This window comes from Ailuropoda melanoleuca, chromosome 4 (assembly GCF_002007445.2).
Source record: "Ailuropoda melanoleuca isolate Jingjing chromosome 4, ASM200744v2, whole genome shotgun sequence".
NCBI classification, from domain to species: domain Eukaryota; kingdom Metazoa; phylum Chordata; class Mammalia; order Carnivora; family Ursidae; genus Ailuropoda; species Ailuropoda melanoleuca.
The window spans coordinates 17994102-18022020 of NC_048221.1; the positions used below are offsets into that span (position 1 = coordinate 17994102).

A 27919-nucleotide genomic window follows, 5' to 3' on the forward strand; every position below is an offset into this window, starting at 1 on the left:
CTTCTCTTTATCTCCTTTTAGGCCAAGAGTTACAACCTCCCACAAAGAGGCCTCCCTGACTACTCATTCTTCATCCCTAACTCCCATAGCACTTGGTCTACTAGGTGCTGCTTCCCAAATGATTATGTAAGCCCACATTCGCTTGATATTCTGTCTGCAATGGTAGAGAGAAGGCTCTGAAGCAGGGTACTAGTATTCAGAGCAGCTGTGAATCTTTGCGCAAGTTACTTAACCCCCTGTACATCTACTTCCTCATCTGTACCAATGGGGAAAAAAATGGTTCCTACCATCACAGATAGTGGTAATTATTAAATGAGTTAACAGAGGAAAGGGCTTAGAATGAACAATACTTAGGCAAATAACAGCTAATGTTTTAACTGTTGGATACTATTATCTGTAAATGCCAGTAAAAAGACTGTATCTTCATTTCTGTATTCCCTATAACGCCTGACAAGGTAAAAAGTAGCACTCAACAGAAGTGTTTGCCAACTGAATCAAGAATAAGAAACTTAGCCTTCCTAAGTTAATGGATAAAAAGTGCTTCGGTATGGGGCAACTGGATGACTCAGTCAGAAGAACATGCAATGCTTGATCTCATGGTCATGAGCTTCGGCCTCATGCTAGGTGTAGAGATTACTAAAAATAAATAAACTTTAAAAAAATGCACTGGTATAAGAAAGAGTTAATTTAACTTTTTGAAAGCAAACTTTCAAAATCTCAAGTTTCTAAGATTAGACATTAGCCTTCAAATTTACTTCCTCTAAGCACTTCCCTTCTTTTCAAAATTGGCCTTAAGTCTCATTCTTCAAGTAGGAAGTTACTTCTTTTCAAACTAGACTTACAAGTAACAAACTACTGTATATAAAACTCCCTAGTCCATACATTCATATACGAAACAACATAAAGGGGAGGGGAAAAAAGACAACTAAATATCTTATCATCTTACATATGGCAAAAAGCGTTGAAGACAAATAAGTACTCTTGGAATATTCTTTTTTAAGGTTTTTTTTTTTTTTTAAAGTAATCTCTACACCCAATGTGGGGCTCGAACTCATGACCCGGAGATCAGGAGTCACCAGTTCGGTACCAACTGGGCTAGCCAGGAGCCCCATTCTTAGAATACTGTAGAGCAGCAATTTCGACTGCTGAAGAGATTCATTATGGAAGCTCAAAAATAATCTGTTAACAGCTAAAGCACTGAAGATGAGAGCAAACTCAAGATTACCTGAATACAGTGGAGTTTTTTCAAAACTGAAACTTTTCCCAATCTAGCAAAGTAACTACTTTTTAATGACAAGTGTTTTTAAGATTTTATTTATTTACTTGAGAGAGAGAGCATGGGGCGGCGGCGGGGGGGGGGGGGGGGGANGGGGAGACGACAGACTCCCCACTGAGAAGGGAGCCAAGACCTGGGGGGCTCAATCACAGGACCCTGAGATCCTGACCTGAAGGCAGATGCTTAATGGACTGAGCCACCCAGGAACCCCTAAGGACAAGTGTTTTTAAGGCCTATTAGGATTCCTTTCTTGTATCCTAGTTAAGTGTTCCCAAGCAGCAGAGAAAAGGCCCGGAAATTGTGCATTACAATCACCGTATTTCACTTCGTGTAATCTCAACTCTCTCTAGTTGGAGGTAGGTGTGACACATGCATTCCAATCCCTACCCCAACCACACATTCTAGGAGGGGCCCTCTGACACATGTTCTCAAAGAGTTCCAGATGATTCTTACCCACCTCCCATCCCCACCCAAAACACTACCAAAAACCTTACTTGACCAAACATATTTGGGTTTCAAAATCTGAGTCCCATGTGTGTCTAATGAACATCAGCATCTACCATATGGACTACTCAGTAAAATCAGAAATATTCACTACATGGACAGGTTCCAGACTAGCCAAAGGAAAAGATTCTACTAGAAATTAATTTCAGTTATAAGCAGCAATAGTTATTGCATAATAGGCATTTAACAGTACTGGTAAAGGAGCTATACTACCTAAGAGTTAATCCAGGCTCTATCACTTACTAGCTTTGTGCCCCATTACAACCAGTTTCCTTATATGTCAAATGGAGAATGAAATCTTCTAAAAAGTGTTGGTATGAAGATTAAGACAAAAAGAGCTTACCTACTGAAAATAGGTCAGTGTTCAACAAATGTTTCTCATTATTATTTAGGTCTTATTTTGGACAAATGGCAACTCCAAATTCCAACTGTCCAGAACTTGAAGACCAGTTTGTAATATGGCCTGACCTGAAAAGAATGTTGTTCTTCCTAAAATTCCCTACCTAGCAAATATAGTTGACCCATGAACAACATGGGTTTGAACTGCATGGTCCACTTATATGCAGATTTACATTAGAGTACTAAATGTATTTGCTCTTCCTTATGATTTTCTTAGTATCCTTTTTTCCTCTGGTTTACTTTACTGCAAGAATATAGTATATAATACTGTATAACATACTCAGAATGTGTTAATAGACTGTTTATGTTATCACTAAGGCTTCCAATCAATAGTAGGCTATTAGTAGTTATATTTTCAGGGAGTCAAGTTATACTCGGATTTTCAGCTGCACAGAGGTCAGTGCCCCTAACCCCCATGTGTTCAAGAATCAACTGTAATTAGTTTTCCAAAGTATATATCACATCCATACCTCATCCCACCCTCTTCTTTCCTACTGATAAAATTAAGAAGTTACTATTTAGCTTATCTCTTGTCTGGAATTATAAGCCCACTTTCATCCAAAAGTCTTGGGACTAGATGTTTCCAAACTCAGAATTTTTCAGATTTTAGAAAGATGATATGGTGCAAATGCCAAATACTCCATCACACCCAATGGGTTAATACACTTCAGTAAAATAAATGAGCATTCATACTAAGGAGGATAAAGCCTAAACAACCTCTCATTACTTCAGTTCAAGTTTTGCCATCAAATGAGTTTGTGGTTTTCAGAACTTCCCAAAAGGCAGCTATGAAAATCCTTAACCTGGGTGGCTCAGTCACTTAAGCATCTGCCTTAGGCTCAGGTCATGATCTCTGGGTCCTGAGATCAAGCCCCACGTCAGGCTCCCTGCTCAGAGGGGAGTCTGCTTCTCCCTCTCCCTCTGCACCTCTTCCCCTGCTTGTGCACTGTGCATGCATGCATGCTCTCTCTCAAATAAATACATAAAATTTTTTTAAAAAATCCCTGGGACTCCTGGGTGGCTCAGTCAGTTAAGCGTCTGACTTTGGCTCAGGTCATGATCCCAGGGTCCCTCTTCCTCTGACCCTCTCCCCTGCTTGTGTGCTCATGCTCTCTCTCTAGCAAATAAACAAAATCTTAAAAACAAATCCTTAATCCAATGCCAATTTGTTTTAAACACACACACGCAATCACATTGCTCTCAATACTTTTTAAGCACCTTTTCTAATGCCCTCAAGTATGATTTTCCTTGACTGATAACCACGCTATTACCTCAGAGACTCGGACTGAGCCCCTCCTGCTATTTCTCTTGGGAAATTATTTAAAAATAGGCCTTATATTAGGTAAGTTGGAGACTGGGTGTGGTGTTCATTTAAACTAAACTTCAGGGGTGACAGTAATTTGAATTCTACAACCCAAATTAGCTGAATAATTTCAGTAACTTGTTCAGGGACTACACATTTTGTAATACTTATTTTCTCAGACTCACAGTAAATCTGCCTCTGTGCACAATTTTTAGCTTATTTTTGGCAGATAAGAAGCCACCAAAGATGTTTCAGATGGTGCTACTAGGTTACAATGCATGTATTATACATTTATTAGCCAAACATTCATTATAAGCAGGCACAAAACAGTTCTCCAGCCAAGAAACAGAAGTAGAAATAATTCAACTGAATAACTATGCTGCTTCTGCTGGATCAAGATCTTTACAATATTTTGGAAAGATAATGAATAAATTTCTATGCAGATAAAATAATCACAGCTTTAAAAATGATTAATTTAGCATACTTGAGATAACTATAATTTTACCTCATAATTCTTCAATGGAACTAATTATGCAAAAGCAGCAGTGATGATTACAGCAAGCCTTCTACCGTTTCTCAACCAGCCAAGTAATAAAAGCATTTAATACAGCATAGCTTTGGACATGACTTTTTATTTTTTTTACTATACTTGTTACTTTAAACACAGTGGACACAATTAGAGGCTGAATTCATAAAACTTACCTTTTTAACATCCCTATGCCTCAATTATATAATCCAGTTTGCAATTTTATATCCTGTGGTACCCCCTTCTTTCCGAAGTATAAATTCTAAGACCCCCAGTGGATGCCTGAAACCACAGAGGGCACCGAACCCTATATACTAAGCTTTCTCCTGTATATACATACCTATGAGAAAATTTAACTTATAAATTACACAGTAAGAGACTAAACAATAACTAATAAAATAGAACACTTACAATACACTGTAATAAGTTATGTGACTGTAGTCCCCTTTCACCCCCTCATAATACCATATTGTACTCACCCTTTGTGATGTGAGATGATAAAATGCCTATGTGACGAGATGAAGTGATGTGAATAACGTAGGCACTGTGATATACCATTAGGCTACTACTGACTTTCTGACAGATGTCAGAAAAAGGATCATTACTTCCAGACCACGGTTGACCATGGGTAACAGAAACCATGGGTAAGAAGAACTAGCGTGTGTTTTATTTCTCTCTCCAAGTAAGTTGTTATGAATCAGTATTATACAGATGACTATTAAAAAGCAAAAGTTGTACAGTCTTTTGGAAAGCAAACTTAATCCTGTGAATTTCACACAGAAGAATGATTCTTCTGCACATTAAAAGCTTCCTCCCATGGGGCGCCTGGGTGACACAGCGGTTAAGTGTCTGCCTTCAGCTCAGGGCATGATCCTGGCGTTATGGGATCGAGCCCCACATCAGGCTCTTTCGCTATGAGCCTGCTTCTTCCTCTCCCACTCCCCCTGCCTGTGTTCCCTCTCTCGCTGGCTGTCTCTATCTCTGTCGAATAAATAAATAAAATCTTTTAAAAAAATAAATAAATAAAAAATAAATAAAAATAAAAGCTTCCTCCAACCCCAGGTTTTGTCGATGTCAGTTTCCTCAAGAGTGTGTAGTGTCAATGGGAACTATGCAAAAAATACTTTGGATGAAACCTGGACACAAAATATCATATTGCAGATAAGAAAATAATATAAATCCCAAGATTTATATTTTATGAAATTATAAAACCCAAAGGCTACAACCACACTCAGCCAAAACAATATTCTATAACTCAAGCTATTACGCCATGATTTCTTCCTCCTTTCTTGCCCTGAACGCACACCACCTACCCTTCCCGCCCCCCTTAGATAACTCATACTTTAGGCTAAGTCGCTGTCTCTCAGGGCATTCCCTGAGCTCCCGACTTAGATCAGGCCCCTTGGATACTCCCCCAGCACCAAACATTTCTCTCTGCCTCATTCATCACAACCCTCCAAAGTTTCTTCCTCCCAAATTCTATTAATATTAGAATCATTGTCTGTCTTATTCACCATTGTCAGACAAGCATAGATGCAAACACATAGTGGTTAAGTGTTCAAGTAACAATTTGAAAAAATACATTTTCCAGCAGCAAAGAAGCTTTATATAACCAATTTGCTGAACACAGATTTTTTTTTTTAAGATTTTATTTTTTTATGTGACAGAGAGACAGCCAGCGAGAGACAGAACACAGTAGGGGGAGTGGGAGAGAAAGAAGCAGGCTCCCAGTGGAGGAGCCCGATGTGGGACTTGATCCCGGAAAGCCAGGATCATGCCCTGAGCCAAAGGCAGATGCCTTAACGACTGCGCCACCCAGGCGCCCCTGAACACAGATTTTAAAAAGAAAACAGTTAAAACAACATCAGCTGTGCACACTAGTGGTAAGGCTATCTCCTAGGACACTTGTTTTAGTAGTTCAAGAATCTGCCCTCACAGGGCGCCTAGGTAGCTCAGCTGTTAAGCGTTTCCTTCAGCTCAGATCACGATCTCAACGTCCTGGGATTGAGCCCCGCATCCGGCTCCCTGCTTGGCGGGAAGCCTGCTTCTCCCTCTCACACTCCCCTGGCTTGTGTTCCTTCTCTTGCTGTCTCTGTCAAAATAAATAAAATCTTAAAAAAAAAAAAAAAAGAGTCTGCCCTCACAGAATTAGGGAAACCCCTCATATAAATCAGAAACTTAAGTTATCTGTAACAGGAGTGTTAAAACTCAGATCCTATCAACTCATTTGCTCTTATTTTATAAACTCTGTAAGTCTAACTGGCCAGTAGCTGAATTCACAGCAGTTAGAAAAATCCATGCTTGGGTGAGAAAGAGGTGCAGCCTATGACAAGACACAGGAGACAGAAAACCCTGTAAATCAGGCTCAGAAATATAAAATGGGGAGCGAGAGAAGTGCCATTCTGGCCAGTCCTAAAGCAGGCCAACATACTCCACGGATAGAACTCAAAAACTCTTTCCCTTAGGAGGAAAGACCTCAATTATTACACAGGGAAGCTTAAGTCTCACATACTGCAAGACAGGAAAAAGACATCCACTACAGAAACAAAACAAAATTTAAAGCTTAAGAAAGCAAGCTTCAGTTATTTAGAACACAATGATACTATTTCAGTGGTTTAGGATCTCAATTTTCCCACAAGAGCCATACTGTACCTAAACACACATGAATCCCATAAAAACTTAAAAGATGCCCTACAATGCATTCTCTGGAAGCAAAGCTATTAGAATTATGAAACTGAAAATAAAGGTCAAAACACAGCCTTTTCTCCAGTCAGTCCTAAAAGTAACAACCAAATTAGACCCAAATTTTTGTTCAAACAATAAACCTGGTTTAAAGTGTAGATCTTCACAGGCACTCCCTTCTCTAATACCTTCCATTCTACTGCTTTTGTCCTTTGTTAGAGTACACATGTAAAATGAATAGAATACACAGTACTTCATTAAGTCAAAGAAAATCACTACATTGAAACTGTTTCAGAGCAGTGAGCAGAAACCTGTCCTATCAACTCTAGGTTCACCCACAGCAGTTCTGTGCCTGGCACACAGAAAACACAATTAAACACTGGGAAATTAAATTGAAAACCTAAAGCCATTTATTTTATCTGCAGACAACATAGGAGACCTCTAGCAAAAAGGCTCAAACCATCTGTCCATTTTTTCATAATGCCCTTGAGCCTGGTACTGTCATTTTGCCATCTTGATCAAGCAGCTGTCAAGGGTCGATGTCAGTTCAAGGGCCCTTAGATACGAAGAGCACCAGGCCTAAAACACATAAAGGCAAGCAGAGGAGAAACCCACAAAGCCTGTAATATACGGCCAAACGAGAACCACCCCAGGTTTAAATTCTTCTTTGGGGCTAGAGGAAAGAAACACTTCCTTCTGGTGTCCTACGTTAAGCACATCTTATCATTCACTTCAAAATGTAAATATTCCAGGGTTAACCTTAAATGGATGGGCAGAATCAGGACTTGACTTTGTGTAGCCTAATTCTCCACTTACATTGCCCACAAGACAATGCTTGTCTGGAGAACTGCCATACAGAGAAGAATAAACCAAGAGGTAGCTCCAGTGAGCTGCCTAGGTGTTTCAGCAACGACAATACACAGCCAGAAATCCTGCATTCGGGCACAAACATCTCTATTCCTCTCAAGGCTCCACAATTAGCAGATGAAAACTCTTCAGGATGAGGCCTCAATCTATTTAAAAATCTTTTTTTTTAATTAATAATATAAAGTTCACTTTTTTAAAGTGTACAGTTCAGTGATATTTAGCACATTCACAATGTTGTACAACAACCAAGTCTATCTAGTTCCAAAATAGTTTCATTACCACAAAAGAAAGCCCCATACCTATTAAGCAGTTTGTCTCCAGTTTCCCCTCTCCTAGCACCTGGCAACCACCAAATTTGCTTTGTGTCTCTATAGATTTACTATTCTAGATATTTCATATACATGAAATCACACAATATGTGACCTGTGACCTTCTGTGTTTGGCTTCTTTCATTTAGCATAGCACTTTTTTAAAAAAAAATTTTTTTAAGATTTTACTTATTTATTTGACACAGCGCGAGAGCACACAAGCAGGGAGAGCAGCAGGCAGGGGGAGAGGGAGAAGCAGGCTCCCCGCTGAGCAGGGAGCTCTAAGAAGGGCTCAATCCCAGGACCCTGGGATCAGACCTGAGCCTAAGGCAGACACTTAACGGACTGAGCCACCCAGGAGCCCCTAGCACAACACTTTTAAAGTTCATCCATTTTGTAGCAGGGATTTCATCTTTTTAAACAGCTGAATAATATTCTATTGTATGTACATAACCACATTTATTTATCCACTCATCTACTGGTGGACATTTGGATTGTTTCCACCTTTTGGCGATATGAATAGTGATGTTATGAACATTTATATGCAAGCATTTGTCTGAGTACCTGTTATCAATTCTTCTGAATATAGATCTAGGAATGGAATTGCTGGGTTCCAAATTAACTCTCTATAATATAAACTATATGAGGAACTGCCAAACTATTTTCCACAGTGTATGCTATTAAATATCTTGCTGTATAATCACCCAGACCTACTGTTACGGAGAAAGAATAACATCCTTAACACTGTGATGTGCAACAGTATGTATCTAAAAAAAGGGAAAATATGTAACATACATATAGACACAGTATCTCTAGAAAGATACACAGGAAACAGTTACAAGGTTTTCTCTAAAGGAGGACTTTGGTAGCCTGAAATGGAGAAAGGCTTACATTTCATGCCTACCCCTTTTGCACTGTTTCATACACATGCTTCATCAACTTCCCTGCTCTAAAATAATAAAAAAAAATTTTTTTAGGGGCACCTGGGTGGCTCAGTCGGTTAAGCATCTGCCTTCAGCTCAGGTCATGATCCCAGGGTCCTAGAATCAAGTCCCCCATCAGGCTCCTTGATGGGCAGGGAGTCTGCTTCTCCCTCTGCCTGCCACTCCCCCTGCTTGTGCTCTCCTTCACTCTCACTGACTCCCCTCTATGTCGAATAAATTTAAAAATCTTAAAAAAAGAAAAAATCAAGGGGTGCCTGGGTGGCTCAGTCAGTTAAGCATCTGCTTTCAAGCTCAGGGTCCTGGGACTGATCCCCAAGTCCAGCTCCCAGCCTAGCAGGGAGCCGCCTTCTCCCTCTCTCCATGCTTGTGTGATCTTTCTCTTGCTCTCTCTCTCAAATAAATAAAAATTAAAAAAATAATAATTAAAAATTTTGGGGCGCCTGGGTGGCACAGCGGTTAAGCGTCTGCCTCCAGCTCAGGGCATGATCCCGGCGTTATGGGATCGAGCCCCACGCCAGGCTCCTCCGCTATGAGCCTGCTTCTTCCTCTCCCACTCCCCCTGCTTCTTCCTCTCCCACTCCACATTGGGGTGCCTTGCTGGCTCAGTCAGTAAAGCATGCAACTCCTGATCTCATGGTTGTGAGTTCAAGCCCCACACTGGGTGCAGAATATTTTTTAAAAAAAACAAAACACGAAAAACCCAAACAAACAAACAAAAAAACACTTAAAATAACAATTTCTTCCACGTTCAGTTAGTGTGATTATTGGAAGTACTACAAACCGTGACCTGAATAGTGAGAGTTAAAGGGCTGCACATCTGGCACTGGAACTAAGTGCTTCTCTCTCACTGAACTCTCATAGCATTCCGATACTAACCCTATATACATACTAAGATATATAGACACACACCTCTACAGAAGAGGAAACTGAGCTTCAAAGGGGTCACATTACTGTCCAGAGTCGTAAGTCTAAGAACTAGTGGCACCTGGCTGGTTCAGCTGGTAGAGTATGTGACTCTTGATCTCAGGGTTTTGAGTTTGAGCCCCATGCTGGGGGCAGAGTTTACTTTAAAAAAAAAAAAAAAGTGTTAAGAACTAGCACTTAACTGTCACAGCATCTCTCCAGACCCATGTTCTTACCCAACATATTCTACTGCCTTCCTTTTCTGAACTTAAGACCTTCAAGAGATAAACAGGAGCTTCCTTCCAAGTAACTAGAAAAGCTAAAGACTTCATCCAGAAAAGAACTTTTCCACAAAAAATTAAATGCAGTATTTCCAACAAAACTGCCAAATCGTGTCATAAAATTATCTCCTGGCAAAAACTGTATAGCTACAGTATTAAATATCCACCTTAAATATACTTTCTTAGGCTCTCAAAACCCAAATACTGTAAAACACAGTTACATAAAAGTACACCAGAAAAGTGACATACCATTTGCTCTATGGATTCATGAGAGAGACATAAGTGACCAACTGCTCTGCACCAGAGAGACTTGGACACAATGAGAAAAAGGTAAAAATATATACAAAAACAAAAGTAGAATTCTCAACCATATGCTTAAAGTCCAAACAATTTTTGAAAGTAACAGAATTAAATCTCCGTGTTTTAAAATAGCTGGGTGCCTGGGTGGCTCAATTGGTTAAGTGACTGCTTCACGCTCAAGTCATGATCTCATGGTCCTGCAACTGAGCCCCACATCAGGCTCCCTGCTCAGTGGGGAGCCTGCTTCTCCTTCTCCTGCTACCCCTGCTTGTGCTCTTGTGCTGTCAAATAAATCTTAAAAACAAAACAAAACACCAAAAAAACATTTTCCCATACATTTTAGAAATTTATTCTAGGTACACCTGGCTGGCTCAGTTGGAAAAGCATGTGACTCTTGATCTCAGGGTCATAAATATGAGCCCCATGATGGATGTAGAGATTACTTAAATAAACTTGAAAAAAAATTGTTTTAGTGACTATGGCCAGGATGCAGCATTACTAAAATTGGAAAACTTAATTAATGAAAAATATAACTTCTAAAGAATAAGCCTAAAAGATAAATGAAGTGTGCACATAGCAGGTACATGATAAATAAATGGCTTCATGATTGAACCCTCTTAAGCCGCAGCTCAACACACAAGTGTGTATGAGTTAGCACGGGTTAGAAATTGTCCAAGAATCCTTTACTTATAAAAGGTAGTCTCAGCAGAAAAAAATCTTCACCCCACCATCTACTTTTCTGTCCACCTGTTGGAGAGTGCCATCTCTACCACTAAAGAGTGGAACTAAATGACCCCAGAATTAAATAAAGGCAGAGTCCTTACTACAACCCAAGAATGAATCAAGACAATTTGTGATTTATAGTCTCATGTTATCAAACTATTATTTATAATGTCAAGCAACATTTATAAAAATGATGGCAAAATCCTAGGACGTAAGTGCCAACATACTAACTCCTACAGTTAACCAAAAGACAAGAAAATGCAAACACCAAACATGTGCTTCTCCTGATTCAGTCAGGTGGCAGTAAAGAAATTCACATAACTTTTTGCTTTCTACCAATAAAATCCCTGTCACTCTGAAAGCAAATGGTCACTATATAAATACAATCCACTAATAACCTGAAGGCAAAATATCCTTAAAGAATCTATTAGAGTCAGAACAAGTATTTCCACCAAGGGAGAAAACTAGTATGCACTGAGCATTGTGCTCTTCATTATTATTTCATCTAAAATTCCTATAAAATGGGGGCACCTGGATGGGTCTGTCAGTTAAGCATCTGACTCTTGATCTCAGCTCAGATCTTGATCCTAGGGTCTTGAGTTTAAGCCCTGCATTGGGCTCCACGCTGGGTGTAGAGCCTACTTAAAAAAAATTCCATAAAATTCCTGTAAAATGAATGTAATCTTCATTTTATAAACAGGTCCCGAGGCTCACAGAAATGATCTGGTTTGGGGTGCCTGGGTGGCTCAGTCGTTAAGCGTCTGCCTTTGGCTCAGGTCATGATCCCAGGGTCCTGGGATCGAGCCCCGCATTGGGTGCCCTACTCAGCCGGAGGCCTGCTTCTCCCTCCCTGCCCCCCACGCTTGTGCTCCCTTTCTCACTGTCTCTGTCAAATAAATAAATAAAATCTTAAATAAACAAATAAATAAATAACCTGGTTAAAATATCTATGTGTCTGTGTGTGTATATACGTACACACACACCTCTTTTATGGCAGAACTTCTTTGTAATTACAGGGCCATCAGCATTTTTGGTGAAGAATCTGATAAGCATAACCTTCCTTCCTTTTGTTTTGTTTTTACATACAATAATGTAGAAATACACAATTGAGAAAACAACTTTGAAACATAGTCTCCCCTCTTACAGGGGAGGCCATCAATCAAACCACTCTAATGCATTACTCAAAGTACTTAAAAGAGAAGGGGTGCTGGGCTAGTTGTCTTCCTATCTTCCCATGGATCAGAGATTCAGGAAGCCACATCTTTCAATTTATGAGCAAAACCTATGAGCACTCCTTTACAGTATACTGTGAATCCCTTCACTTCCATGTTACCGTTCTTGTCCAAGCTACTATCATCTGTCACTAGATTTAAAGAGCCTCCAATAGGGGTGCCTGGGTAGCACAGTTAAGCATCTGACTCTTGGTTTCAGCTCAGATCATGATCTCAGGGTCGTGAGACGGACCCCGCTTCAGGCTCCACGCTCAGTACAAAGTCTGCTTGAGATTCTCTCTCCCTCTCCCATCCCACTGTGTGTGAGAGCATGCACTCTCTCTCTCTAATAAATAAATAGCTTCCAACAGAGCTCCCTGCTTCCATTTTTGCCACCCTACAGTTTATTCTCCATACATGAGCTAAAAATATAAATAAATCAGATCACATTACTCCCATTATAAAAACCCTTTAATAGCTTTCCAACACAATCTGAATAAACTCTAAATTTCCAGTTCCTACAACATCTGGACCCTGCCTACCTGTTAAGACTTTATTTCTTCCTCTCTTCCCACTTGTTCTTTAGGCTCCAACCATTCAAGTTTTTTTTGCTATTCCCTAAAAAAAGGCAAGCCCATCCCTTACCTATCATCAGACTTCCCTACTATAACAGTAACTCTGCAAGCAGGACTATTAATATTTTTGTGATTATTAACACCTGATGTGCTTTCTACTTTCTTGTCAACGATATTGAGAAAAGTAGGTAAGATTCAAAATCAAACTTTTTAGTTCCAAACCAACTGTTCATATTTTTAGGAATAAAGATATCCTAAAACAAATAAACAACTTCTTGAGGGCAGGGACCTTTTCTTCTTTTTTTTTAACGTGAGACTTACAGTTTATTTTCTTAAGTAAGCCCTATGCCCAAAGTGGGGTGTGATTTCATGACCCCAAGATCAAGAGAGCCCAAGATCAAGAGTAGCACACTCTACCAACTGAGCCAGCCAGGCACCTGGAAAGCAAGGACCTTTTTTTTCTTCACATTGTCCCAGAACAGCATCTGACATACAGTAGCTATTCAGTAACTACTTGTTCAATGAATTAATGACAAACCTAGCTTGGCCATTCTTCCTACCATGACATGGAGGAGTTCAAAGCCAACCAAAACCACTACCATTATATGCCTTCACTGCCAGGTAGCCCATCTCACCAAAAAATATTCATCCTCTTCACAGCTCACTTCTCCATATACAGAGTTCCCTCAGACCCAAAGAGAACTAGGAAAGGTGATTAAAAAGTACTAGACCAGGGGCGCCTGGGTGGCGCAGTCATTGAGCGTCTGCCTTCAGCTCAGGGCATGATCCCGGTGTTATGGGATCGAGTCCCACATCAGGCTCCTCTGCTGTGAGCCTGCTTCTTCCTCTCCCACTCCCCCTGCTTGTGTTCCCTCTCTCACTGGCTGTCTCTATCTCTGTCAAATAAATAAATAAAATCTTTAAAAAAAAAAAAAAGTACTAGACCAAGATATTTGTCATGGTATCAATTAAGATACTTCCATTTCCTTTATTTGTAATTAGTTTAAATATTTAAACAACTCCTGGACAGGCTATTACACCAGCTGTTAACATTGCTCCCACCTAAGCCAATATGTCTCTGACCCCCTCTGGTAAGAGGAAAGACTGTCCTCTGATCTTCATTCTCTAACTGGCTCATTTGCTATTGATAATTTGATATACCCAAAGCACAAGCTCTGGATAAACTGTATTACAACCAAACTACTGAAAAAATGAAAGCTTAAAGATGGAAAACAGAAGGAGTAAGATGGGAATGGCCCAGAAGTAAAAGAATATGTGTGTAACACAGGGAGTCCATCTCCTTAGGAAATATATCCTCATCTAAAAAAGAAGTATCTTGGGAGGCCTGGGTGGCTTAGTTGGTTAAGCATCTCCCTTAGCTCAGGTCATGACTCCAGTCCTGGGATCAAGTCCTGCATTGGGCTCCTTGCTCAGCAGGAAGCCTATTTCTCCTCATGCTTGTGCTCTCTCTCTTCCCCTGACAAATAAATAAAATCTTTCAATAAAATAAGAAAAAAGGAAATATCTTAGGGTGCCTGGGTGGCTCAATTGGTTGAGCGTCTGACTCCTGGTTTCAGCTCAGGTCATTGTCTCAGGTCATCATCTCGGGTTTGTGGGATCAAAACCCGTGTCAGGCTCTGTGTTGGGCATGGAGCCTGCTTGGGGTGTTCTCTCTCCCTCTGCTCCTCCCCCCTCATCTCTTAAGAAAGAAAAAAAGAAAGAGAAAGAAAGAAAGAAGATCACTTAGAAAAAAAGGAAATTAGAAGAGTACCTTATGGAGACATAAGAAAATAAGACCAGAGGTTTCTACTTACATACCTTACAAATGTGCTGCAAGACCCACGGCCTGTGTGGCAGAAGTTCTACAAGCGCCTTGAACTTCTCAGATGAAAGGCACTATAAAAATATAAAAATATCAGGAATTATGTCCATTCATTTTACAAGGGAAAAAAAAAAACAAAACACAGGATGTAAACAGGCTTGCCCAAAGTTCCATTAAGTAATTTAGAATCCAGGAGAGGGAAAAAGTGTAGAATTTAATCTTTGATTGATATACCACCAAATTAATCACATTTATACAAGTCTTAACCTCCTTCAGTTAATAAAATGCTCACAATCAACATTATCTTGTGAATATTATAATACTGCCCTTATAAAAGCAAAAATCAAAAGCAAATGAATCCTTTGCAAATTAATTTTCCAACATTATAAAGATTTTCAAACACATAGCAAAGTTAAAAGAATCTTACCATGAACACCTCTAATCCTACCACCTAGACTACCATGAACATTTGAATAACTTGCTTTATCTAATTACACATTCTTCTTAATATGGCATTACAGAGAAATTACAGGCTGAAAGGCAACTGTCAGAAAATCAATGGCTTCAAAAAATCAGGGTGAAGTCCTTAGGTCAAGGAAAATATTAGGAAATCTTCCTGATATTTTTGTCAGAAATGAACAATATTAGTTTACTACTTGGGACACAGTCAGTTAAGCATCTGCCTTGGGCTCAGGTCATGATCACAGCATCCTGGGATCAAGTCCTACATCAGGCCCCTTGCTCAACAAGGAGTCTGCTTCTCCCTCTGCCTGCCCCTCCCCCTGCTTGTGCTCTTTCTCTGACAAATTAAATAAATAAATAAATGTTAGTTTACTATTTGAAGTTAGAATGGATTCAGATCTACTCCTACTCTTGGGGAGTGATTCTAGTTATTTAATATCAGATCATATAATTCTCCTGCTAACAAACATCTAATGAGGGGTATCTGGGTGGCTCAGTCGATTAAACATCTGCCTTCAGCTCAGGTCATGATCCCAGGATCCTGGGTTCAAGTACTGGGATCAAGCCCCGCATCACGTTGGGCTCTCTGCTCAGCGAGGAGCCTGCTGCGCCCTCTCTCTGCCGCCCTCTCTCTGCCGCTCCCCATGCTTGTGTGCTCTCTCGCAAATAAATAAATAAAATCTTTAAAAAAAAAATCTAATGATTTCTCATTTCAGAACAAACCCAAAGAACTTCCCATTTCCTAAAGGCCCTACATGATCTGGTCCCTACCCACCTCTCTTATTTTACCTTCCACTTCTCCCTTTACTCCACTCCAAACAGTTCGGTTGCTTATGTTCTCCTCTTTCCCTTCACCTGAATAGTAAGATACTAGTATAAACATGCTTAAACATATTTACTTTATCCACGCTCTTCATTTAAAAAAAAAAAAAAAGCTCAATTTGGGACAAACTGCAAACTGGCTGCAATGTAACAGAGTGCATCTCATATTTTGATCATTATTAACTACAAAATGTTAACCAGGATCATCTGGAGGAAGCACCAATAAATTCAGACCAACACCCAGAATGAGCAGCTTCAATGCCTATCTGATTTTCTGTCACATGACTACCATAATTATGAGTATACAAGGCCTTCACTTAATACTACAGCACCACAGATTAAAAATGAATCATTTGAAATAGAAACACTTGAAATAGGAATTTTACAGTAATTACTAACTTTAAACTGTCTTGGAAATTTTAATTTATTAATCTCCTAAGTACTTAACAGTGAGCATATCCCCAAAGAGCACGTTAACACATGTTTAAAATTTAGTTACATTAAAGTGTAGGTGCAGCCAAACTAGGTTCCACTGGCCAGGGATAAAGGGATAAACTTAAGAGGTACGGGAAGGTAAAATAACTTTCAGGTACCTTTTACAAGTACAAATGTATGTGATTAAAATTCAGTGATTATGTACCATTTATTATTATCACTAGTGCAATTAAACCAAAGTGCTGTCTATAGAAGCTCAGCAAGCCCAAATTAGTTCTTTTCCAAGTTGAAGTATCAGTCTTTCTTCTGACAGAGTTAACATAAATCTCTCAGCTCTAGGACAACTAAGTCCCAAAGTAGCAACTCCTCCTCCTGTCACTGCTTGAACTCTACTCCACGGACAGGAAACACCTCAAGATCTACCTGTTTTCACTCTCCTAGTAAGAATCAGGACTACGAGAACACTCTACTACCACCACACACATATACACAGGGAACTATTTACTTGATATGTGCAGTTTCTCTCCATTTCACCTCAAATCAATAGGCAAAAGAGCCCTCAGTCACATGGTAACATCTTGGCCTGACCTAATTAAGTTGGATTTGGAACAGAGGAGTCTGGGCCTCCCTCTGGAAGAAGTTCTTCCCCCAAGAAGACCCAAACACCCCGGGGCCCCGGCTGGTGCAGTCAGTTAAGCATCTGACTCTCTGTTTCGGCTCAGATCATGATCTCGGGGTCGTGGGACTGGGCCCGGAGTTGGCCTGAGCTCAGGGAGGAGTCTGCTACAGTTTCTCTCTCCCTCTCACTCAACCCCTCCCCACACTCACACACGCGTGTGCGCGTGCTCTCTCTCTCTCTCTCTAATGGATAAATAAATCTTACAATAGGAAAGAAAAAAAAAAAAAGAACCCAAACACCTAAAGCTAAAACTAGGCCAAGGACCCTGTATATTTATTTACATATTTCAATCAACTTCTGCAGGACCATCCAGTTTCAGGGAGGCTAATGTTGTGAAGCCAAAGAACTGAAATTTGTTTAGAAAATGAATTTTTCAGATTCTCACAACATATATAAAATCAGTAACACATAAAAGGAAAAAAAACCACTGGAAATAAGTTACGTTCTGAATTTTACCTAACTCTAAGCAAGCTGTTTGAGAGCACAAGGAGAATACAGTAAGAGAAAATGGTTCTGACCTGCACCTGACTGGACAAATAACCTTAGGAAATTTACATAAGTATCTGGGACTCAGTTTCCTCATCTGCAAATGGGGTTGGACCATATTAAGTCCTGAAGATTCCTTTTGGGTCTAAAATCCTGGATCAATGAAAAAGCTGGTGGATTCCTATTCTCTTCTTCCATCCAGTACAGATTTTTATGAGAACAGAAGCCTTAACTCTAGGAGTAGACTCTGACTTACAAAGCAAGTTTTCTTCTATTTTGTTGGGTTCCCCAAGAGCCACCACTGCTCTACAAAAGTAGATGGAACTACTCTCCGGACAATTTATCAAGAGATCTTTAAATAAGTTATCCTTCACAATTAAGAATTAGTCTTGTATTTTCAGGCCAAGCAATGTCACTTGTGCCCAATGCTCGTACCAGTATCTCTACCAACTTAGCCATACCTAAAGTGACAATCATGCAATGGTATATACATGTTACACATTTGGGTATCTGACACTGAGTGACTGAAAAATTCTCACCACATATAACATTTTTAAGAATTTTTTTAAAGTATTTTTTCCCTTCAAATCTGGCAGGGAGGACTATAATCTGACCACACACCTGCAAGAAACATTTACTTCAAACACAAACTTAAAAACACAAAAAGAAGGAAACAAGTCACCAATACTGATAAAAATTTTAAATCAGGACCATTAAAAAACACAAGTGAAACCAACTGAGGCAAAAAGGATGCCAATTTTCCACCATAAACTACTAAACATTCTTTTGACCAAATCGGAGTGCAAACAGTGCTATTTAATAAAAACAGGTTGTAACTGGGTTCAATCGGTAACGAAGGACAGCTGTTTAGATGATTCCTATCAAGGCAGTAACTTAAACTAAGCAAAATTGCAAATTAATACTCTATTTCGATGCAACACAGTTTAAATCATGAAAAAAATGTTTTCAACTGGAAAATTCCCTTTTCAATACCCAAGAATCCTAACCCATAAGATTTCAACAGTACTTTACTTACACAATCTCCGAGAATACTGCATTTAAAAAGAAAACCTACCCAAAACATAACTGGACTTCACCCTGTATAAAACGGTGATTCATGTTTCATATTCAATGTAAAAGCCAAGATGGAGTTGTAAAGAGTTTTTCTTTCCCATTTCAACTCCCCAACAGCCACGCGCGCTTCGCCGGGGCCGGCTGCACGGCGCGGTGCCCGGACCCGACTCGAAGCCCCCGCCCTGCCTGGCACTGCCGTGAGAGAGGAAGAGCCGGGGACCGCGGGCGGGCGGCTTGGGCTCCACCAGGCCTGGCCGGGCGGGGGAAGGGGCGCGGGAGGCCGCGGGGCGCGCTTCCGGGGACTGCGCGGGCGGGGCCGCCGCTCTGGGGGCGGGGAGCGCGAGCGAGGGCGGTCGGCGGCGGGAGGGCGGGGAGCGACGTGCGCGCCCCCGTGTGCCAGCGGGCTCGAGCCAGCCCCAGCCGCGGCCTCGCGCGCGCGCGCGCACTCACAGCTCAGCCACGATTGCTTAGGAGCGCGTCCACGCCCTAACAGCAAGGCGCTTAACCAATCACTGCAGCCGCGTGGGGCATCACGGGAACTCCGGGGCTATAAAAGACCCGGTTGCTATTTTATGCTCCTCGACTCACTCATCCTTTAAGCAAGCAGGGTGGGGCTAGTGCGCGTGCGCGGTTCTAGTACTCCGCCCCAAACTGCCAACTCTTCGCGCAAGCGAAGTAGGCCCGCCTTGCCTGGTTTACGCGTGCGCACTAACGGGCCTGGCCCCGGAAGACCAGACGCCTGCGCAGTGGGGACTACAGTGACAGTCCCCGGGGTGGGGCATGGACCAGTCATGGCGGAGCCTTGGTCTGGGCAGTCCTTACAGGCTCTGCCGACTACGGTGCTGGGCGCGCTGGGCACCCTGGGCAGCGAGTTCCTGCGGGAGTGGGAGGTGCAGGACATGCGCGTGACTCTCTTCAAGCTGCTGCTACTGTGGTTGGTGTTAAGTCTCCTGGGCATCCAGCTGGCGTGGGGGTTCTACGGGAGCACGGTGACAGGGCTGTATCACCGCCCAGGTGAGGCTCCCCACCCCCACCGGACTGTACCATTGGGCTCCCCAGAACCCCGTAGACTACCACTGATCCCCTAAGAACCTTATCACTATTTAACGCTGTACCCTGACCCATGCCAAGATACCATTTCATGCCAGAAACCCCGGTCCACCCATTACATTTTAACTGTTCCCTTGAACCTCCATCAGACACTACTACTAGTCCCTTTAGGGCCCCCACGAGACTCCACCAGACAACACCACTGGCCTCTAACCTGATCTGGGCTGATACCTGCTCAGATCCCCACCCCCAGCCTGCTGCAGCTCTGGATGTGTTCCTGCCCCCAGGTCTGGGCGGTCAGAACGGATCCACACCTGATGGCTCCACGCATTTCACTTCGTGGTGAGTAAATCTGTGTCCATGGCAACCCCATGCTTGGCAGGCAGAGGACACGCCTGTGCTGGGAACAGGGAAAGGGGCAAGAAGTTCTCAGGGCAGGAGTCCACCAGTTTAGTGGCCTTTGTAGCAAGCTCCAAGGCCTGCAAGTAGAACTCAGGCTTCAAGTGACACCAATTTCTGAACAGCCCATCAATAGGCTGTTAAGCAACCTGTGAGGCTGGTAGTGATTTTAGAGTTGAAGTGGCAAGTCTGTTGGATTCCACTCTAGTGCAAGCCCCTCAATTAAGAAGGCAGGAGCCTCTGTCCTTATTGCACTGACTGGCCTCATCTGGGTCAGCCTTCTCATCTGTGAAACATCAAATCACTAATCAGAGCATTCACTCAACTAATCTCTGAGCTCCTACCATATGACAGGGGCCACACTTGGTCCAGAGAACAAGAACTGAGTCCCTGTTTACAGGGGGAGCCAGAGATTTAAAAGGGAGGGCAGCAAAAAAATAAAAAAATAAAAGGGAAGGGCAGCAGAGCAGGAGGTGAGGGCAGAGTTTTCTCCCCAAACAGCTAAGCTGAGGGCAAAGGCTAGGGAGTGGTCAAGTGTACCAGGCTGAGAATGGATAGCACAAGAGCCAGGGCAAGAACAAGGGTGTCATGTTGGAAGACTAGACAAGGCTGTGACACTGCAGCTCAAACATGAAGGCATGTAGGGACCATGAAACCCTATCCTAAATCTCAGGAAGCTATTGAAGGACTCAGCCAGGCTATGGCCTGATCTAATTTGTCTTTGTAACTACCTGCTTCATGGCAAGAAGATAAAGGGTCCAATAGAGAAGGCAAGAGGCCAGTGAGGAGGCCTGCCACTGCCCAGATCCTGGGCAACTGGGGAAAGACAGGAACACCATGATAAGGCGAGGAACCAGAGGAAGAATTTGTCAGCAGGACAAAGGTGGGGGACCCAGTGTGGGCTGTGGGAACTCAGTAGAGAGGTCTGGGTTGTAGTGTGGCCTTACTGAGCCCACCTCAGCCCCTAAAGGGCTAGAGAGAGCCAATCAGAGACTGTTGGGCTGCCTGTGGAATAACCCCTCTCTTCTCTCCATTTTTAGGGAAACAACAGCAAACGAACCTCTCAAAACCCACAGAGAATAAGGGAAGGCAGCAGAGGGATCTCCAGGGACATCACCGGGTCTGCTGGTTCTCACACTGGGTTCTGCTGCTGCCCAGACCCCAGAGACAATGGCAGGGAGGTCAGGGTTGGGGGCAGGGAGTACCCCAGTGCTTGCAGGCCTGGGCCTCCACTGCTCTTGGCCTTGCCTCCAGCAGCCCCAAGCATTGGGCCAGTAAAATTTGCCTCTACCTTGTTCTGGGTGCCTTAAGGAGAAGGCATGCTCCTCCCTCCTCAGGCGTCAGCTCAGGAGAAGCCTCTGGGTTGGGGAGGCCAACAGTCCATTTTCTGCTCTGGCTTTTTCCTGTCCCTCTTCCCGTCCCCCTGGGATGTGACCCCATAGAAACTTATCCTGAGAGGAAACTTGAGGTTGACCAGTTCTGGGATTTGTAAGGGAAGTCTGTTTGCCCCTAAGCTCTAGGTCTCTTGAATTTGTTTTTGCTTTGTGGGCAGGGAGCCAGGGAATTCTGGATTGGACATGGCCTTTCACTCTGTAGTTACTTAGCTGGCCATTCAAGTGTAAGGCAGGGGGAGCTGGACCATCTGAACTTGGAGGCACCAAACACCCACCTCCCTGGCCCATCCAGAGCTTTCCAGGTGTGAGCCAGGCTATGGAATGAGCCACCTCATTCATACTCCTCTCAGTCGTTCTTGTTGGGAAGCTGGGTACCTGAAAGAGACTGAGCCCCGGGGGGTGACCTTCCACCCCCACCGTTTTAAGTGCCCATGGGGTTGTACCCTGCCCCTTCCCAGGGAGACACTAATAGTTAATGTGGAGTGGCGCTGCCCCTCCATGCCCTGCAGCTTCATCACTTCCCATCTTGACCCGGAACCACAGGAGCTTCATCCTAAGAGGTCACAGGCTCCCCACTAGCACCATCTCAGCCCCCAAGAATCCTCAACCGGGAAGAGCCACAGGCCTGCCACCTACACAGTGGGCCAGGGGAGCTTCCAAAGGTGTGGGTGGCATGTGCCGTTTCTGAAAGCAGCGTACTGCTAGAACCGCCTCCTTTCCTGAAGGCCGTACTCCTACCTGCTTCTGCTGGGCCACCAGCTACCTCAGTGTCCCGCCGCCTGCTTCCTCTATTAGAGGTCACATTTCCAACCAGCAGCCTTTGGCTAGGCCACCTTGGCAGCAGAGGTGCACTGGGAGTAGGACCACACTGCACTGATGTACGTGTACTCACTCCGGAGCTACCTTCTGGCTGGTAGGATGACGGTTTTGCAGCCCCAGCCCCACCGACACCACCACACAGAATCAGGGTCTCACATTTCACCCCAGGTTCAACTGAGGATGTGGCTTATTAAATGTGTAAGTGCATCAGCTGTGTGATTATTCAGACAGGACAAGGGTGTGCATGCACAGGGGAAACTGGAGAGGGAACATGGGGGGCTACTGCCCCTCAGCGCCCAGAATGCAACGACTTGCTGAGGTGGAGAGGTGATGCCAGCCCCCTGGAGGAGCAGTAATGAGTGCCCAATAGGAAGGGGCTTTATCCTCATTAGTTTTTACAGACCTACCCCTCTCAGGGGGAACACGCTCTGAGCCTGCCTCAGAGGCCAAGCAAGCTGGCATTGGGCTGGCACCCCAGGAACCATGTGGACAAAAGACAATGAAGCTAGAGACTGGCAAGCAAGAAGAAAAGGAAGCTCATTTAATGTTATTTTAGAAGTCAGTGGAGTCCAGTAATGGGCCCCAGGGGCAAAGGTCAGCCAGGATAAGTCAAGTCCAGGAGGAGGCCCAGCCTGTCCTACAACAGCCCTGGGGCTCAGAACAGGTGGTGAGCCTGGCATGGTCTGCTACTGGGCAGCAGGCTGGGCTAACTCAGGAATGTGGAAGAGTGAGTCTGTGCCTCCTCAGCTGTCCCCGAGTTTACACAGGCACAGCAGGTCTACAGGGCCAGCCCTCAGTGAGTCAGGAATCATTCCGACCCAGAGAGAGGCAGCAGTTTGCATTCATGGAAAGTAAACTGAAGGAGATGGCTGGCACTGCCCAAGGTAATAACCCTTTTGCAGTGTGAGAAACCCTGGTGAGGTAGGATGGGCAGGCTTTATCCCCTCCCTAAATGTAAGCCTCTGCTCCACAGCCAGCACCTGGCTGAGTGGAAGGGAGGGATGCCAGAACTAAAGCTTTCCACAGCCCTCCGGGAGGCAGACAAGAATGAGGTCGGTGGGGGCACAGGCTGACATTGCAGGAGCTGGTCCCTTGCTCAGAAATGGGGTCTTGAAGTTGGAAGGCACAAGAGGGGGGTGGGAATAAGTGGCATGGGCCCCCCCCAATCAGACAACCAGAACCAACCTCCACCCTAGCCACCTACCCCCAGTGTATTCAGCCTTAGCTTCCTAACCCTTGTAGAATGCCCTCCAGGTCCAGGCTCCTGGATGGGAGGGGCCCTGCCCCAAGCCACTTTCACTTGAGGGTATAGTAATTTGTGGTCACAAAGGGCATCTTGCTGACCACAGCCATTTGCTGCTTCCGCCGCACCTCTACCAGCAGTGGGGTACCTGGCCGACTATACTCATAGGGCACATAACCCATGGCCACGTTCTTCTTCAGGCAGGGAGAGGGGCAGCCACTGGTCACAGTACCTGTGTGAGCAGAGGCCGTATGTCAGCATCACCTTGCCAGTCCAATGCCCACCTTCCTGAGGAAAGGACAAGGGCCCTCCAACTTCTCTGGTTCACCTACCAATCACGGTGCCCTCCGTATTCAGGATGGGGCTGTGCGCCCGCATGGGCGCCCCCTCGCACATTAACCCCACACGTCTCCGCTGCACCTTGCCCTTCAGCTGGGCAACAATGACCGAGGCCCCAGGGAAGTCCACAGCGGCTCGGCGGCGCTTCCCTGAAGCATGAAACACAAGGATTAAGCCACAGTCCATAAGGCCCCTGGCCACAGCAGGTCCTAGTTACTGGGACCCCAAGTAACATCCATCCAGAGCCCCATTCCTCCTCTGCAATGCAGTCAGCCACCCACTGCCCATCCTCAGCTCTTAGAGGCTGTGCTGCCCACCTCAGCCAGCTGAAGATCCTCAGCATCTAATGGGCAAAGCCACAATGGGAACTTCAGGGATAGGAGGCTTAGGGAGGCTGAGTCACTTGCTCCAGGGTACACAGCCTTGGGAGCAGTCATGGGCTGGCCACTCCATGATCGATGGAGTTATGTCATTCTATCCCTGAGTACTAGCCCAACTCACCCAATGTCCAGCTGAGGCTGCCTTCCACAGGCGTGGTGTGTTCATCGATGTCACTCCCATACAGGCAGAGGCCTGCCTCCAGGCGCAGGCTATCCCGGGCTGCCAGCCCTGCCAGCTTCACCTCTGGGTTTTCCAGCAGAGCTGTGGCCAGGTGGACTGCCGCCGCCGCTGGCACGGAGATCTGCATGGGACACCAGAGAGCTGGTGGGCAACTGGGTCCGGAGTCCCGTGCCCTGCACTACCCTACACCCACTTCTTGACATACCTCCACACCGTCCTCTCCTGTGTAGCCGCAGCGGGTCACACGGCAGCCAGACACACCGAACACCTCCATCACAGCACTGGTCATGAAGGGCAATTTCCTCAGGTCATCTGCCACGCCGGCCTGCAACACCTGCGCCGCAGTGGGGCCTGGGCCCAGGGAGCCAGTGACCCAGTGTCCAGGTCCCAGTTTCCCCTCAAACCTGGACCCAGCCCCTACTCAGGGGCCAGGGTAAGGACTGAGCAAGTCCTACTCTGCAGGTGAGAGAAGATGCTCTTGCCCACAGCCCCTGAACCTTATAGCAGGTAGAGGGAGGGCATAACTCCAAACTTAGAATTAGGGCACACAAATACCATACCGTCCACACCTTCCTCCTGGAATGGTTCCTATGCCAAGCAGTCAAAAAAGCCAGCAAGGCAAAGGTTAACTTCAACCCTAGCCTGGCCTGCTCACCTTGCAGGGCTAGCAAGGCATTATCCACCACCTCCAGGCTCACATCACTGCCCTCGTTCTGAAGCTCCCTGACCTTGTCCTGAAAGGAAAGACAGAAACACCTCATCAGCTTCTGGGACCGCTTACTGAGCACCTAGTGCAGGCTGAGAGCTGAAGAGCTAGGCAGAGTAGGCTTGTTCCCATCTTACAAGGTCATATATAACTAAGTGGTAGGAATGACCCAAGCCCACGTCTGCCAATACTCACATCGGACTCCAGCCTCCACCTTCACCAGAGGATGCTCGCTTGGGAGCGGGGGCCAGTCTCATCTTCCCTACTCCCCCATCACTGAAACCTGGCATTCTCCATGGAGGGCCCACTCTGGCTTGCTGTTCATTCACTCAAAAGAGCCATTGTCTGAGCCCCTTGTCCCTGCCAGGTCTGTCCTGGACAAGGATGCTGCTCTGTGAGCAAAGACAGGGTACTTCGAACACAAAGGGGCTGTACCTGCATGAGAGCCAAGTCCTTGTCCCGGCAGCCAGCGTTGGACACCACATACAGGTACCCCTCAGAGGTGCTGGTCACAATCAAGTCATCTAAGATGCCTCCAGCCTCATTGGTAAACAGCGACAGTGTCCCCTAGTGCCAAAGTGGAATATCTTTGCCTCCAGGTCCGGGAGGCCCAGTTCAAGTATGAGTCAGACATACCCCTGGGCCCACTCAGCCACCACAAATCCACGAACCCTCAGGCAAAGGGCTGGGAGGGGAGGAGGGGCAAGGAGCTAGGCTAGGTAAACCCAGGCCCCCGCCCAAGCCTAGGGCTTTTGATCCTCCTGCACTGAGGAAGTGTTTTATGCCTTCCCCATCTTGGGAGACCTCCCCGATCTGGTGGGGCCTCTGCACTTCTCCCCGCTCAGTACTGAGAGCCCCACTTCACACTTAATCCAGGGCATCTAGGACTTGCTTCATCCCACCCAGACCTGAGACAACCCAGTCCATGCCCCAAACCCCAAGACAGAGACTTCAAAGTCCATCTTGATGATCCCATGAGTGCCACAGCAATACTCCAAAATACCGTGAGGCTGGCCTCACAGCCTCCCCACTGGATGGACAGAGCCTGAGGTTGAGAGATCACACGAATCACCTGGGGATCTTGTTAAAACGCAGGTTCTGATTCAGCACATCTGGAGCAGGGCCTGAGAGTGTATTCCTAACAAGTTCTTCGTGATGATGAGGCTGCTGGTTTAGGGACTACCTTTGCATTGCAAGGGGTTTGACAGCATGGAAGGTTACAAAACAGGTCATAGGTTTCTGGCTTCCCAGCCTGATGTGGTAAGGATGGAATAAGCCCCCTCCTTGCAGATAACTGGACATCTGGACTTGACTCAGGGACCCCATTCCCCAAGACTGCAAGCCCTGAGAAGCTGTGTCTGAGCCACCACTGTGCCTGCACCCCTCCCATTTGCTGGCTGAAGACTAAGAACACCCACTGAGCAGAAATGGGAGAGAAGAGGGGCCCACCTGGTTTGGTCTTAGCTCTGCAATATCTCCAACCACTAGACTCTCCATCAGCTTCACCCGGTCACAACCAAGTATCTTGGTCTGGGAAAGAGATCAAACACCTCAGGCCACTGAGCAAGGAGATATCCTCCCTGCTGTCCACAGTCCAGTCCAACCCAGCCAAAATGCCTGAGCAGTCCCTTGATTCCGCAGGTGGCAGAGCCCCATCCTCTGATTCCCCCACATCTGCCAATACAGGAGAGGGTGTAATGGGGGAGGTTAGGGAACTTGAAAGGGCCCAGCACCATCCTGAAATCCCCCCTTTTCCAAACCAACACCCAGGAAAGCCGATGGGAATGGGCGCCAGCCCCGGGGGAACCCAGGACACAGAGGCACACCACTGAGTGGGAGCAGGCTGAAGAGATTAAAGAGGAGACAGCCAAGAGCCCTCTGAGGTAATGTCCTGGGGGCCATAGTCTATGCCACCGGAGACCTCTACCTCATCTGCGAGGGTGGTGGCCCCTAGAATCCAGCTCCCAACAAAGCCGAGGGTTGCACCACTGTAGATGGGGAAGAAGCCCTGATTAGGCAGCCAGCGTGCTCCCCTGGCTCACCTGCAGCATGTGGGACACGTCAAAGAGCGAGCAGTGCCGGCGTGTGTGCAGGTGTGAGTCAACGTGGCTGTCCCGGTACTGCACAGGCAGACTCCAGCCTGCAAATGCCACCATCTTCCCGCCATGAGCCAGATGGAAGTCATAGAGTGGTGTCCTGCGGAGCACGTCCTGCGGGTGGCTGGGTTCAGGGCCACCAGTGTCCCGGCCTCCACCCTCCTCCCTCCCCCACCTCCAAAATTGGCACCATGCCCCGGCACCCTCGATCCTACCTGTGCGCAACTGAGTGGACGGCCGAGGGCCAATGGGAGCGCCTGCAGCCGCAAGCCCAGCTGGGCCACCATGTTCACTGCCCGCTGCATTGTTGCCCGCAGCCAGTGCAGCCGGCACTCAGAGGCCACCACTCTGCCAGGCACGCTGGGAGATGTAGTCCCGGCTCTGCTTGGACAGGTCTGTCTCCCACAAAGGGGATCAGAAGGGGCGGGCAGCCCCAAAGGAGGGCCGCCCCAAAGGAAGGCAGCCTGAAGGGCAGGCGGGGCTTTCAAGCAGTGTGCAGTGACTCTAATCTGTAGGGAAACAGCCCCAGGCAGTTCCAGCTGATCTTCCCAGGCAGATTAGGCAATCCAAACCAGTTAAGCGTCTCACAGGCAGAGCTAGGGGCTAGACCTCCCCTTGCTGACTGCCCTGCCTCCAAAAGATCAAAGTTCTATAAAGGGCCAAAAGGCCTGAATTGCGCATTCAGGACATCAGGAGTGTAAGGTCACAGGGGGTAAGGGAGGGGGTGGAG

The 27919-nt window shown here is 45.5% G+C and overlaps 3 protein-coding genes across 5 annotated transcripts in view; 1 reads left to right on the plus strand and 2 right to left on the minus strand.

The window, feature by feature from the left end:
- RHOA (ras homolog family member A) overlaps window positions 1–18739 on the minus strand; it is a 56040-nt gene extending 37301 nt beyond the window's left edge. The window contains exons 1-2 of the mRNA XM_002920545.4: window positions 18584–18739; window positions 14621–14698 (exon numbers count right to left, since the gene is read on the minus strand). The gene's annotated coding sequence lies outside the window, so the exon portion shown is untranslated. The remainder of the gene's footprint in view (window positions 1–14620; window positions 14699–18583) is intronic.
- Window positions 18740–18973: 234 nt separating this feature from the next.
- TCTA (T cell leukemia translocation altered) lies at window positions 18974–22451 on the plus strand. 2 transcript variants are annotated; one of them, XM_034658323.1, is made up of 3 exons: window positions 18974–19596; window positions 19872–19974; window positions 21072–22451. In XM_034658323.1, the coding sequence occupies exons 1-3, from the start codon at window positions 19374–19376 to the stop codon at window positions 21112–21114; spliced, it is 369 nt and encodes a 122-aa protein (XP_034514214.1). In that variant the 5' UTR covers window positions 18974–19373; the 3' UTR covers window positions 21115–22451. The 2 variants fall into 2 exon arrangements, with proteins under 2 accessions (XP_034514214.1, XP_002920590.1); XM_002920544.4 differs by having other exon boundaries at window positions 18995–19596; window positions 19920–19974.
- Window positions 22452–22757: 306 nt separating this feature from the next.
- Window positions 22758–27546, minus strand: AMT (aminomethyltransferase). 2 transcript variants are annotated; one of them, XM_034658321.1, is made up of 9 exons: window positions 27405–27546; window positions 27136–27289; window positions 26543–26623; window positions 25529–25660; window positions 25043–25121; window positions 24593–24738; window positions 24328–24508; window positions 23820–23975; window positions 22758–23719 (listed from the first exon to the last, which is right to left on the minus strand). In XM_034658321.1, the coding sequence occupies exons 2-9, from the start codon at window positions 27247–27249 to the stop codon at window positions 23541–23543; spliced, it is 1068 nt and encodes a 355-aa protein (XP_034514212.1). In that variant the 5' UTR covers window positions 27250–27289; window positions 27405–27546; the 3' UTR covers window positions 22758–23540. The 2 variants fall into 2 exon arrangements, with proteins under 2 accessions (XP_034514212.1, XP_002920589.1); XM_002920543.4 differs by having other exon boundaries at window positions 27136–27303; window positions 27405–27540.
- Between the last annotated feature and the right edge of the window lie 373 nt (window positions 27547–27919).